This window comes from Nymphalis io, chromosome 12 (genome assembly GCF_905147045.1).
Source record: "Nymphalis io chromosome 12, ilAglIoxx1.1, whole genome shotgun sequence".
In the NCBI taxonomy this organism is placed as follows: domain Eukaryota; kingdom Metazoa; phylum Arthropoda; class Insecta; order Lepidoptera; family Nymphalidae; genus Nymphalis; species Nymphalis io.
In genome coordinates this window covers 8,596,908-8,610,533 of record NC_065899.1, presented here as the reverse complement: position 1 = coordinate 8,610,533, position 13,626 = coordinate 8,596,908, and the positions used below count along the sequence as shown (strand labels likewise).

The 13,626-nt window shown below is 32.7% G+C and overlaps 1 protein-coding gene across 2 annotated transcripts in view; it reads right to left on the bottom strand.

The window, feature by feature from the left end:
• Positions 1 to 302: 302 nt before the first annotated feature.
• LOC126772320 (delta-1-pyrroline-5-carboxylate synthase) overlaps positions 303 to 13,626 on the bottom strand; it is a 28,503-nt gene continuing 15,179 nt past the window's right edge. For both annotated transcript variants that reach the window (XM_050492627.1, XM_050492628.1), the window contains exons 2-10: positions 10,195 to 10,371; positions 9,722 to 9,865; positions 8,447 to 8,554; positions 7,472 to 7,642; positions 4,007 to 4,195; positions 3,103 to 3,295; positions 1,973 to 2,977; positions 1,131 to 1,268; positions 303 to 696 (exon numbers count right to left, since the gene is read on the bottom strand). In XM_050492627.1, coding sequence (XP_050348584.1) covers positions 575 to 696; positions 1,131 to 1,268; positions 1,973 to 2,977; positions 3,103 to 3,295; positions 4,007 to 4,195; positions 7,472 to 7,642; positions 8,447 to 8,554; positions 9,722 to 9,865; positions 10,195 to 10,371 — 2,247 coding nt within the window. In that variant the 3' untranslated portion in view covers positions 303 to 574. The remainder of the gene's footprint in view (positions 697 to 1,130; positions 1,269 to 1,972; positions 2,978 to 3,102; positions 3,296 to 4,006; positions 4,196 to 7,471; positions 7,643 to 8,446; positions 8,555 to 9,721; positions 9,866 to 10,194; positions 10,372 to 13,626) is intronic.

Genomic DNA, 13,626 nt, shown 5'->3' with positions numbered 1-13,626 from the left:
TTTAAAAGACTGAAGCTGAGTCGCCACTAAAAATAAATAAGAATCTTTTGTATTGTTAAAAAAAACACAAAAAATACTTATTGCATAAGTTATAATTTCAGTAAAGACTTTTACTTCGTGTCTCCTCCTATACTGCATTCTTCATACTGAAATGCAACTGTATCACAACCGCATATATAAAATGAACGAATATAATACATAAAGAAACAAACACTTTTTTATATACTTATAAGTAAATATCAATGAACAAATCGAGAATGAAATCGTACGATTCGGGATTTAGAAGAAATAAAAAACGAACATTTAATATTTTTTTTATCGTATATTTGTTTTGATTTGTACAACATATATATATCATTGCATAACACACGATTAACGTTTATCAATAATCACAAATTTATTTATTCAATTTCGGATGATTAAATCTTTTGACGTATCATCCGAATATCATAACCAAACACAGGCTCAACAATATTATTACATGTATAGATTTGGTATATACTCATAACTGATTTTTACTAAATAATCTACTTATTATATAATTATAGAAGGTTATAAATATATTCGATATTAGTCAATTAATGGGTAACTTTTCGTGTAGCCATGTTCGTTTTCCTTCATTAAACTCCGCCGCTGTGTGATCAGTTCCTTCGAGGATCCATTTTGTGGTCAAAAGGCCTTCTACACCAACCGGACCTGTCATAAAAAACCCTCGATTTTTATTTTTATTTTACTTAAATAAGCACAAAATTTTGATTCGTTAGGCTTTAATATAAATGGTTTTTGTTAATTACATTTGAAAAATTAAACAAACAGATTATACTTAACTACATATTGAACAAATTAATGAATTATTTAACTATTAGAAAAGTAAGAAAAGAATCGCATAATTTAATAATCAGAAAATGTTTACTTATAGGTTATTATAATTATTTGAAGCAATTTTTGAATGTAGTAAAGTAAACAGCATTTTATGTATCATTCAATATTGTTATCAAATAATCTATATAAAAAACTGCTATATTGTTGATTATTTCTTATCATAACAATATTTAAATAAATATAATTTGAAGAAACTGTAATAAAATATTTTTTGTCGAGTATTATATATGTATATAACTAAGTACAACCTCTCGCATGTATTCTGGCTGTAGAAATTCCAACTTCCGCTCCGAGACCAAATCTGAAGCCGTCAGCGAAACGAGACGACACATTGTGGAACACACACGCGCTGTCTACTGTACTTAGGAACTGTTTAGCTGTAGTTTCTGTGGTCAAAAATAAAATATATGAAAGATATATATAAAATATGCTGAAGCACTTGGTAGTTGAGCTTTGTGCAAGCCTGTCTGGGTAGGGAGAACCCACTTACCACACATTTCACCGGCGAACAGAAATAACTAGCATTGTTGGGTTGCTGTTTGAAAGGTGAGTGAGCCAGTGTAACTACAAGCACAAGGGACTCTACGTCTTAGTTACCAAGGTTGATGGCGCATCGACAATGTAAGACATGTTTAATAAATCCTCTTATATATATAGGTATATTAAGCACCCTAAAAATGACCTTTTAATGACTTATTAAATCCTTCCCGAATAAATTATCTAAATAATGGTAAAAACCGCATCAAAATTCTCACTCGACGTTTAAATGAAGTTAGAAAACCCATACAAACAAATAGCAACTTTATTTTATACAATTTATTTTCATCTTTATATTTTTTGTTGATTAATATGCCTTTGATTATAAAATAGCAAATGCAAAATATAATTATGATAATGGCCAAATGAATCCGGTCACGTATAACATTTAACCTAATTTATATTATAGTAAGTTTACTGGCGCATTTTCCCTATTTCCTGTTACACATTTCCGTCACATTCGCGAAATTAGCCAAATGCTAAATATCGACAGCTAAATCGTGCGTAGTTTATTCATAAAGTTATCGGTTTTAATACTGTTTAATATGCTTACCATTCTCTGTGACTATGACATCTGTGTGAGAGCTTCCGAATTTGTGAATGTGATCTATCGCTTCATCCATATCCTTAACGATTTCAACACAACACTCCAAAGAACCATATTCGTGCTTCATGGTCCTTGCAGCGGGTGGTCCAAACGTTAGTTGACTCGCCAACCTTGGACCGGCGTGTATCTTCACGCCTTCATGCTTCAACATATTGCATACTTCGGTAAATAATGGACCAGACATATGGTCCTCGTGGAGCAATAAAGTTTCCATAGCATTACAAGCTGCTGGATAATCGCATTTTGCGTCACGAACAACCTTCAAAGCCTTGACGGGATCTGCGTCTTTGTCCAAATAGACATGACAGATGCCCTCAGCATGGCCCAGTACTGGTATATGTTGAGATTGCTTCTGAATACTTCTTACAAGTTCTGATGATCCTCGAGGAATGATCAAATCAATATGCTTTTCCATCGATAGCAAATCACTTATCTCTTCCCTTGTCGACACTAATGATATAGCCTCCTGTGCTCCAAATGTTTGCAAAGATTCTTTGACAAGATCCATCAACGCTTTATTGGAATGAGCCGCTTCCTTTCCACCCTTTAATAGCAAGCCGTTAGCTGATGCCATGGCTAAAGCCGCGACTTGCGGCAACGAATCTGGTCTCGATTCGAATATCACAAGCAGAACTCCTATAGGTACAGTTACTTGTCGGAGCACTAAATTGTCAGCGAGTTTAGTCTTTCTTAGTAGTCTGCCTACATTCTCATAGCTAGAGTCAGCTATTTGCTTTAGGCCGATAGATAAAGTTTTTAGCTTTCCTTCACTCAGCGATAACCTGTTCAATAAAGGTTTTTCGAGACCAGTTTTTGTAGCTTCTTCTATATCCTTTGCGTTTGCTTCAAATATTTTCTCTTTCTTTTCCAGTAAGAGATCTGCCAATGAATGAATTGCTGATGCCCTTTCGGCTGGTGAGAGTTTTTGTAAAACTCGACTACCAGATCGTGCTGTGAGGACAAACATTATATCTTTTAATATTCTAAAAAATACAACTGTTAATTTGTTAAAAAATTAAGTTAAGTTGTTAGAAAATTACCAGAAGCTTTGTTAATTCAATTTAATAACTTCTTACCTTTTTCAGCTATAACATCAACTGAAACTGATGACGTAGTTGCGGAGTCTGTGAAAAATGTTCCCACTTTACGTCCACTGATGATTGTTTTGATAGCGTTATCTTGCATACCGTTGCATATCACAACACTGACTCCTCGAGCCATCGCCCATGTGGCTGCATTGACCTTCGAATCCATACCACCTGTACCAACCTAATAAGATTTTTTTTATTAAATAACATATCAGTTAAATTTAGCTTAGTCACGTAGAATAATTACTGATAAACTCCGTTGTTTAAAAATGGTCAAATGAAACAATATTAAATAAATATGTGAAACATACAATTCTATAAGAACTTTTACACAAAGTACCTGAACATATTAGAAAAGCTACCTCTAAATTTACTTTCAAGACTCGTCTCCATGGGCATATTTCGTCAGAAAGTTCCTAGTTCTTATCATCTTATGACATCTATAATACCCTATTATTTATATTTATATTTATATATATATATATATATATATATATATATATATTATTATTGTTATTTTTGTATGTATGTATATTTTTGATTGCTAATTACCGCCTTCACGTATTTCTGCTTAGGCTAAAGGTCGACTGGCAGAGGATGCCTTCAGGCATTAAGTCCGCCTTTTGTTCCAACTACACATTGAGGTGGTCAAAAATGTTTTAAATAAATAAATAAACTTTTAATGATTTAGAAAACAATCGTAAAATGTACGACATTGACACAATAATTGTAAAAAGCATCGTGAGGTGGTCAAACTCGCACATTATTCGACATTTTTGCACATCTATGAGACACAAGTATATACCATTTTAAAGGGAATGTGATTTGAATGATAAATTGATGAAATATATTTCACGATACTTATCTTAAAAATTTAAAAAAAATCTCTTACTTTAGATTTCTGCCCAAATTGCACTTGATCTCTTTCCTTCGACGTATACGTGTGTATCATACGAGCGCCATCCTCCCACGGCGGCTTGTTATAGATACCGTCAACATCTGACATCATGATGAGGAGATCAGATTGTATCTCAGCAGCTAGCAATGCTGAGAGACTGTCATTGTCTTTTATACCAATCCCCTATAATGAAAAAAATATACCTTTTAATACAGTACCATTAAAAAAATTGGACTGGCTGGCTGGCTGTGTAAACAAAGCGTTACAAACCAAGTGTCACAGCCGCAACGTAGCGGCTTTGTAAAGACCCTCTACATTTTTAAACGCGCTTTTATACACGCAACAAATCGAGACACGACGATATTAGCTTTGAACGATACCACAACTCTAACAAATGTTTTCGTTAAATTTATAGTTTTACAGGCTGTTAGGAAACCGCTTCGATTGCAACACCATGTGTAAACAACCTAATAATCGCGCTACTGACAATCAAAGATCACAGATGAACTGTCAAAACTCAAATATTTAATTTCAAATACACGATTTTTCTTTATATACCATTATATAATAACATTGAAAGAGAAAATAAAAAGTTCTATATGAAATCTCTAAAACTTTTTTTGGCGTTTATCGAAGTTGTTTCTTACAAGAATTGAAACATATTTATAAACAAGATTGAATGTCATTAATTATTACGTCTGGATTTATTTGTTCTACTCACATAGACTTTACAATATTCTTCTCTTCTTATTTATATAAAAATTTTAATTAAAACGGTAAGAGTTATTATGATAAATATTTGGGGGAATATTAATTACATCGTTGCTTGCTTATTCGATGTTTGCCGGGATTTGCCAGGTAATCGCCACGTTTATTTATTTTTGTTACTGCATACCTCGAATGCGAAGATGCGTCTTAGCGTTCAATTATTTTTTATTCTAGTATATGGTTTAATGATGAAATAAAAATAAAAAAACTATGGATTAGAATTTTCTGGCTATTCTTTAAATATTTTCCTAAATCTTGTCCATTTATTAAAACGCAAGGGTAAAATTTGCATGTGATTCCAAGCAGATCGTACAAGCCGATAAAAAGGAAATTGCATAAGCTGCAATCGACTATATTATCAAACGTCATGCAGGCTAAAAGAAAAGCATTCAGAAACTGATCAACGTTTCGTTCGATAATCGAGTTATGAAGTTATGATCTTGTCTTTTTAAAACGCTCAAAAAGAAAAACAAGCGACCTTTTATCAATTCTTCCGACATGTACTCGTTTTCGTTCCGACATGAACTTTGTCTCTTAGAAATAATTCGTTTAACAAAGTTGTTACTTTACGATGTACACCCCACCCGTTCCTTATTACATATTATCTTGCAACTACTATGTAATGGATCTTTCATTAAGCGCTTCCTTTCTTTAAATTTAACTTAAACAAAGTCTCGACGCAAAATTCGCCAAGTTGTAATCTGCGAAAGGCCGAGTTCTTAGTAGTAGAACGATTATGGCGACCGTAAAATGGCTAAAGCGCGCTTAACTTTACCAGTTTTGATAAAACAATTTTACTATTTGCACGTGTTGTTGAAGGCTATATCCATCCATTGAATCTTGGCAAAACAGACTGAATAAATGAAAGCAAATTTGACAGAAGTAGCTTCAACAATATACAGTACATTAACAGGCTGTTAACGTCCCACAGCTGGACTATTTTGAGGAGAATGTTGGTGGAATACATATGTGGCAGATTTTCAGTGAAATTAGACACATGCAGGTTTCCTCACGATGTCAAGCACGAGATTAATGATAAACACGAAGTAAGCACATGAAAATTCATTTGTGCTTGCCCGGGTTTGTACCCACGATCATCGGTTAAGATTCATGCGTGCCAGCCACTGGGCCATCTCCGCTTTTAATAAGTTGGCCGCTATCAACTGTCAAAGTTCGAAAGCCCTTATCGGATGACCGAATACTTGTAACACGACGTCTGTGTCTGCAACACATGAACGTTTCCTCACGAAGTTTTCTTACATGGCCAACAAATTGGGCACGTAAAAACTCAGTGCTATTTTTACTATATTTCAAACTACGCCCAGATGGCCTAGTGGTAAGAATGCGTGAATCTTAACCGATGATCGTGGGTTCAAACCCGGGCAAGCACCACTGAATTTTCATGTGCTTAATTTGTGTTTATAATTCATCTCGTGCTTAACGGTGAAGGAAAACATCGTGACAGTTGATAGCGGCCAACTTATTAAAAGCGGAGATGGCCCAGTGGCTGGCACGCATGAATCTTAACCGATGATCGTGGGTACAAACCCGGGCAAGCACAAATGAATTTTCATGTGCTTACTTCGTGTTTATCATTAATCTCGTGATTGACATCGTGAGGAAACCTGCATGTGTCTAATTTCATTGAAATTCTGCCACATGTGTATTCTACCAACCCGCATTGGAGCAGCGTGGTGGAATAAGCTCCAAACCTTCTCCTCAAAAGGGAGAGGAGGCCTTAGTCCAGCAGTGGGACATTAACAGGCTGTTACTGTGTACTGTGTTTAAACCACGTGGCATACAGCTACATATATTTACCTCTATAATCATACAACTATTCGTGTTTTATTTTAAACAAATTATTGTAATGCAATGCTACTTTGGTATAAGCAAAACTGACGACTAGAAATTTCTAGAAATTGTCGTATCATGCGAAATAAGTACCAATATAGTCACTAGTACACTAGAATATATTCTGCTTCAGTATTATGTTCCGCAATGGCACGAAGCCATAATCCACAAAAGCATAGCGTTGTAACCATAAAGATAAATCTGGCAACAACTACAATACCACTAGTATTTTAGACGAGCTGTTGTGCCCACGAATACGTTAAATTGAAAAATATTTTGGGAAAGCCTATATCCCATATTGAAACAAATTGGCAATTTAAAAGTCCAACTTATGTAAATACAAATTTACTAGAATATTCTTGAGTTTATATAAAACTATCAGTAATAATTTAAATATCATTTCATTGATAAAAAATTGGACATAAAAAATGGTGTTAATATTATTGTATACTACTTTTCATTGAATCTATATATCTTTTATAAGATATACGTTTTCTAATGTCATTGCGGCTTAAAAAAATGTACTCCATTTGAATACAAATTTGATAGGTTGGTCGAACCAAATCATACCAACACTATTGTTTTAAGAAAAAACCTCAACTAATATCTTAAAAATCAAATCGGTGGCGTGTGAGCGAGACAGAGTATAAAAGAGTGGAATTATAACATAATTATTTTGTAAGAAAGTCAATTTTATTCCTATTTGAATAGTTATTTAAAACTATGTTACAACTTTTTTTTAGTTAGATTATTCATATTACATCATATCATCATAATCATATGACAGGTAGCAAACTGTCTCATTACTGTCAATGAAAAAGCGTCCATTGTTCCACGTACCTTCTTTCCAGTTCCTGGTACAACGGTATCATCGTGTATATACATGGGCGGACTAACTGCATCATTCGTATTCACGATGGGCACGATGTTCAAGGAGATCAGCTCGGAGAGAGTGCAGAATAAATTCTTTCTCGTCTCCTCATTGTAGAAGTCCGGCTTTGTCACTAATACCTATTTAAATTTTTAATTAAACAAAAAACGTTATTTATTTAAATATTACTATTATGAATTCAGATCGTCAATTAATCATTAAAATAAATGTGTTTTGCTCGTGTTAAGTTAAAAATAACAAATTACACAAATCACGCAAAGACGGCGTTATCGCTTACAATCATCTTTATTTCAGCTTGACGGATTTAATTATAATGGGACAAATTTAATCTGACAGTTTTAATAGAAATAAAACTTTAGTATATTTTTATTATTTTGTTACACAACATGTTGCTGTATTACAGCTTGGATGTTGAGCCAATATTACAGGCTCAAGTGGTATAACGTCTATCAATGGCGAATAACGATGAGAGAAAAGGCTTATATGTTTTATAATGCCTATAAAAAATGTCGGGCTGTCATCCCATGGGATAATTTTCTTAAAAATATTAAATAGCGAATAAAATAGGTAGACAAATATATCAGACAATGCTCAGCATTCATTGTAATGCCTCTTTAAAATCCGAACGACTTACGCTAAAATATTCTCCTTGCTAAAAAGTACCTACTCGTTATGATGGTGATTGGTTTATCAGTATAGAATATAATGTACTATTGTACTGCAGTAGCGTGTTAGTGTCGAGTTACAATAAATTAGATTGTATAAAAACTTCACTAAAATACTTATGCAGTTTGCACGGTTATTTATCAAACAGAATCGAAGTCTATTAAACTCTAATATATATACTGAGATTCAATTTTATATATTAGAATTATTGGCTTTATAATTATATGCAATATGTAAATTATTTAATATCAATATACCTGTGCAATTTTGACGTTATATTGCGAGAACATGGCATCGTACATCGACATGAGCTCCGACTGGCCGACAGCCGCCGCTGCCCGAGGGTCCAAAATGCTTCCCGCGTCCTGCAATTACATTTGATAATATAATGTTTAATAATAATGACTTTACTAAAGTTCAAGTTTCTTAAGTTTCTGTTTAATATTTCGTAACTATAGCTTTAAAATTTGGGACTAACCACAAAAAGAGTTTATATTTAAGTTTTTTAAAGAATAAAAACATATCTTACTGAATGCTGGGATGGATGTGGGGTGACAGAAATGTATACTAAAAAAACGCGTTCAGCGTTAGAAGGAAGGAGCTTCCGTAACAGGAAAGTTAAATGGAAACCGATAAAACCATGACATAACACGGACTTCTAATACAAGGGATAATGGCCCAAGAATATTGAATAGCAATGTTACTTTAATTTTATTACTAAACATCCGATAACAATCTTCAACTTTATTATAATAAGCAGTTATAAAGTTGTAGAAAACTACAAAACATGCCAAAAAGTCAGTATGTTCCTTTTTTCGATTCTTCTGAGATCAAAGAATTTTCTTTTCCGAACCGATAGTTCTATATTGAATGAAATAATTTATACTTTAATTGTACTAGATAAGACTACGGCAGTGGCTCAAGGTACAAAGATAGGACATGCGATAGCTGATAGAAGAACGATAGATCACACCATGTATATCAAGATATCGGCTTTAAGACTTCAAAATATGTCAGTTTAATACACTTGGAATAATAAAATTTATCATTTAAAATGGGATCAGCACTTTGGGAAAAAATATCTCTCCCATGTAAAGATTATCAATATTGATAGAAATTGTAAAATCACTTTGATTTGAGTTCGTCTCGTAAGAAGATTGCGTGTGGTGATAACGATTTCTTAATAGTATACTTATGCTGATAGTGCGAATAACATAGAATCTTTATTAAAGATTTTGTCTTGCGATAAGGTTTGCTTGATTGCAAGCTTTATTTATAACTGACGACTTCTCCTAGGAATATATATCTATGCAAGTGGCCCTCTTAAATATATTTATTTTATAATTACATAAAAATTATTGACATTGAAGCCCGAAATAAATATATACAAATTATAATATAAAAAATAGCTACTGTACAAATCATGATTATTAAGACATGATATATTTATAACTTTATTTGTCAATGACAATATTCAATATTGATTAAATTACTTTTATTTTTAAGCTATGATGTTAGTTTAATTTTCTTACCTCGCGTGTGTGGTCGCTTGGTGACAACGTCTCCCTCATAGACAGAGACATGAGCAGTTCCTGAGTCAGCTTCTGTCTCCCGAACGCCACAGCGCCACTTGTTACCATTATACATTCCCGACCTTCGTGATGGCATTCTGCTACCTAAAGAAAATACGTTTCCAAACAAATTACGAGTAACAAAATATTAAATTTACAAACACAAAAATTTCGAAGCTTAATTTATATAAATAATGTATGAACTAGAATGGGGATCATTTTTAATCTATCTAGGTTGTCGTGTGTATGATTAAAAGCAAATTTACATATAATAATGTCCTCCAGATCGATTTCGGCCACGGTGGCCAATCTCAGGGGAGGTTAGCCCACTGCGCAAACACAATTGCACTCTCTATTCCCTAACTCTTATAATCCGAGAGATGGCAATCCGGACCGGAACGAGTTCAGTCATTCAGTTCAAAAATATTTGTTACCTGTTCGATAATAGACGACAATCGTCCTAAAGCTAGTCCATTACCGTCCTCTCTGGTAATGACGGCACTGCCGAGCTTAACTACAAGCCTTCTGGCATACTTCAGCTGCGATCTATCCGAGAAAGTTTGCTTTTTTCGCTCTGCACTGACAAGAGTCCGCTTGTCTACGTTTACGCCCTGAAATAAATTATTTATACTTGATTAATTAAATCTCTACTTCAATATACATACATAAACCTAAGATATAAAAAATATATATTTTATTAGTTTTTTTATTTAGTATAAATAAAAAATAATAAAATATATATTATATAGTTTAACTTCAGAAGTTATTATATAATATAATTGGGAGGATGCATAGGTCACAATGTTATTCATTACCACGAGGTTATCAATGAACCGATAATTCAAGTGTTGTGATACTAGTTAAAATATAAATATTAAAAAATATATTCCAATTATGACACTGCTCTTAAGAGAAAGATCGGCTTATCCAACTAAGCTTCTCTGCTATGGATTAGTTGACATACATTTTTTGGGCTCTTTGGACACGAACATTTTTCATTGCGATGTTTTCCTTTATCAAAGAGCCATGACATTTGATTAAGGTTGTAAATTCAAACACAAGACAAAATGAATTGTCTTTACCCAGATTTCAACCAGGGATCTTTTCGACCGTAGTCTATCAAGAACCACAAAAGAGCGAAATTCTAAGTGGGTCAGCAGACGTCAATATATAGAATACTTTCATTTCATGAAATGAAAGGAGGATGCTTTCGAGTATTTCACTAAGGGATTTAAAACCTGTATTTCAATTTCATGATTCGATTTCCTGACTACGAACAAAATAAAAAATAGTACAGTGAAAACGTATTTTAGTTATCATTAATTTGGAACAGAATATGTCGATTACTAAACATATGATAAGCATACAAAATTCTAAACACTTCACTTCACTTCACAATACTGGTAATTCCATTGTGTTTCGATATCAGGCAAGCACACTTAAGGATTGAACGCTTTTGATTATCAAATACGACGCTTGGTTGCCTTTCATAAGTTTTACCGTCTACCCTTTACAAGAATATGGTCTTCTTTTTACGTCCCTATAAAACATTGTAGTCCCAACATTTTATCGGGAACAAGTCTTTTAAACGGCTAGAAGATAAATAAATAAATAAAGGTATATGCACTGCTATATTCATTAAGCTTCTTTTTTCTTATCGTTAAAGCTATTTATATAAATGTAAGAAAATGTCAATCTAATTTATCCTTTAAAAGTATGTATTTTATCAAAATAATTATTTACGTCCTTACTTCTAAAAGTTCCTTAGCCTCTGATTCGCTCCCTGATTTCGCTCATTCTGTCATTATTGATTTGACATTCGAAATAAGAATATAGCATTGTTTAACTAATCAAGTAAGCCCGTTTATATTTATTAATTTTAAATATACGCTTTAAACTAGAGTCGATTGTCTTCGAAGACGATTTGAGGCGCGGAATAAAATGTTTCAAAATAAAATCATTCAATTTATTTTAATTTATGTCTTCTGTTAAGAATGATTTGAGTCATCTGATCCATTTATTGTCATATTCACACTTCAATTCACACGTCAATTTGTCACATTTAGGTCGAATTTAATTCCAATAATTATTAATAATTTATGTTGGATGTAAGCGAACAAGACAATGAAATAGACTGAACCATCATGATCCGCTTCCTGTGATCATATTAGCAAAACGAGCCTATGTGGAACGAAAGTGCTGAGATACAATCTCCTCCTCAATGGCCTCGGTTACTTATCTCAAGGACTAGTCACCTATGCAGGAAATATTGTAGTGAATTGTGGGTACGCAAATATAGACACGTCATTTATTTTACTCAATTCAATTAGGGCGACTGTCTGATCAACCAGAGAGACCAGCAATCAGCCCAAAGACCAACAGCTTTACCAACTCCCTAACTGCTGGCTGCTTCTAAGAAATCCTTGACAGAAAATTCTAATAACATTTTATTCACCTGATCCGGGAGTACCCTGAACCCCAAGATCTGCGAACTTTAGAAAGCAGCATTTTATATTGATCTTCTCACATTCGTAGGTGATTTTAATATTTTAAAATTACATCAATAGAAAATTCCCTTATAAGTATATACGATTCTTTCCGTTTGTCTATTCAAAATTCAATCTAATTCAGCATATATTTCGAAAATCTTCGTTTAACAATATTCCTTTTTATTTTTCTTGTAAAATATCAGATATATTTTAAACACGTTCCAAGAATTCTTATTTTTCATCCAGAATCGTGACCAATATTCAATCAATTATAATTGAACCATCAAAACGTGTTCTTTCAAATATCTGTATAATTTTTATGTTAAATAATAAATGCCAGAAAACTAAAATCGTACTATGTAAATCCGTGGTTAGCAAGAAGTACTTTTATAAGTCAAGTATTGTCTACCAACTCGCATTGGAGCAGCGTGGTGGAATAAGCTCCAAACGTTCTCCTCGAAAAAAGGAGAGGAGGTCTTAGCCCAGTTATAGGACACTCACAGGCTGTTACTGTACAAGTAAATAAACTAGAACAAGATATTTGATGATGGTTTCAAATATTGTATTACGGTTTTTTTTTAACAGCGTATATATACACATCCCAACATAATAATACACTACTCCGTATGTAGATGAACAAGGAACCATATATTTACTTAAGTATGATGCCGCAAAAACGCCTTGCGAAAAATTGATACGAACAATATTATATTCCAAAAATTGTTTAATATTAAAATATATTCCCATTTATTTCTTCCCAGATATCACGTGTGGACGAACTTTTGTTAATACACTTTCTTGTCACATTCTCTTTTGAATAATTTCATTCCCCTCTTCTTCTAATTAATAAATGTAGACTTAGATATATATATACCTCAGACTTATCTAAGTTTAAAGAATATCTCAAAAAATAGTTTTTCATTACATAATATTTGTTTTGATTTATTTTTTAAGTTTTTTTAAGCTTTATTATTATTTTCCTCATTTTAATTTTATTATTATTTAAATTATTTTTTAAATTATTTTCTAAATATGTACTTAAACTGACATTTGCATAACATAGTCTTAAAAACCATTGTATATCTTTTTTTTAATTTATATGTTAATTTTAGTAGTAGTTAGTAACTATTTAGTCATTATTTTATGTGTTTGATGTGGTCTCCTATAATTGAAGGGGCACATTTATTTTAAAACATCATTCCACGATTTAATGTACTCGTATGTGTGTATCCTTTGTTGGAGATACTAAATAAGTAAATAAATAAATAATATAAATATGTACAATGAACAATGTAACTCTATTACAATCATTTTTTAAAGGAATTCATTTAGTCTCTTTGAGCGTAATTATTAGTGTAATTTTACATTTATAATAAT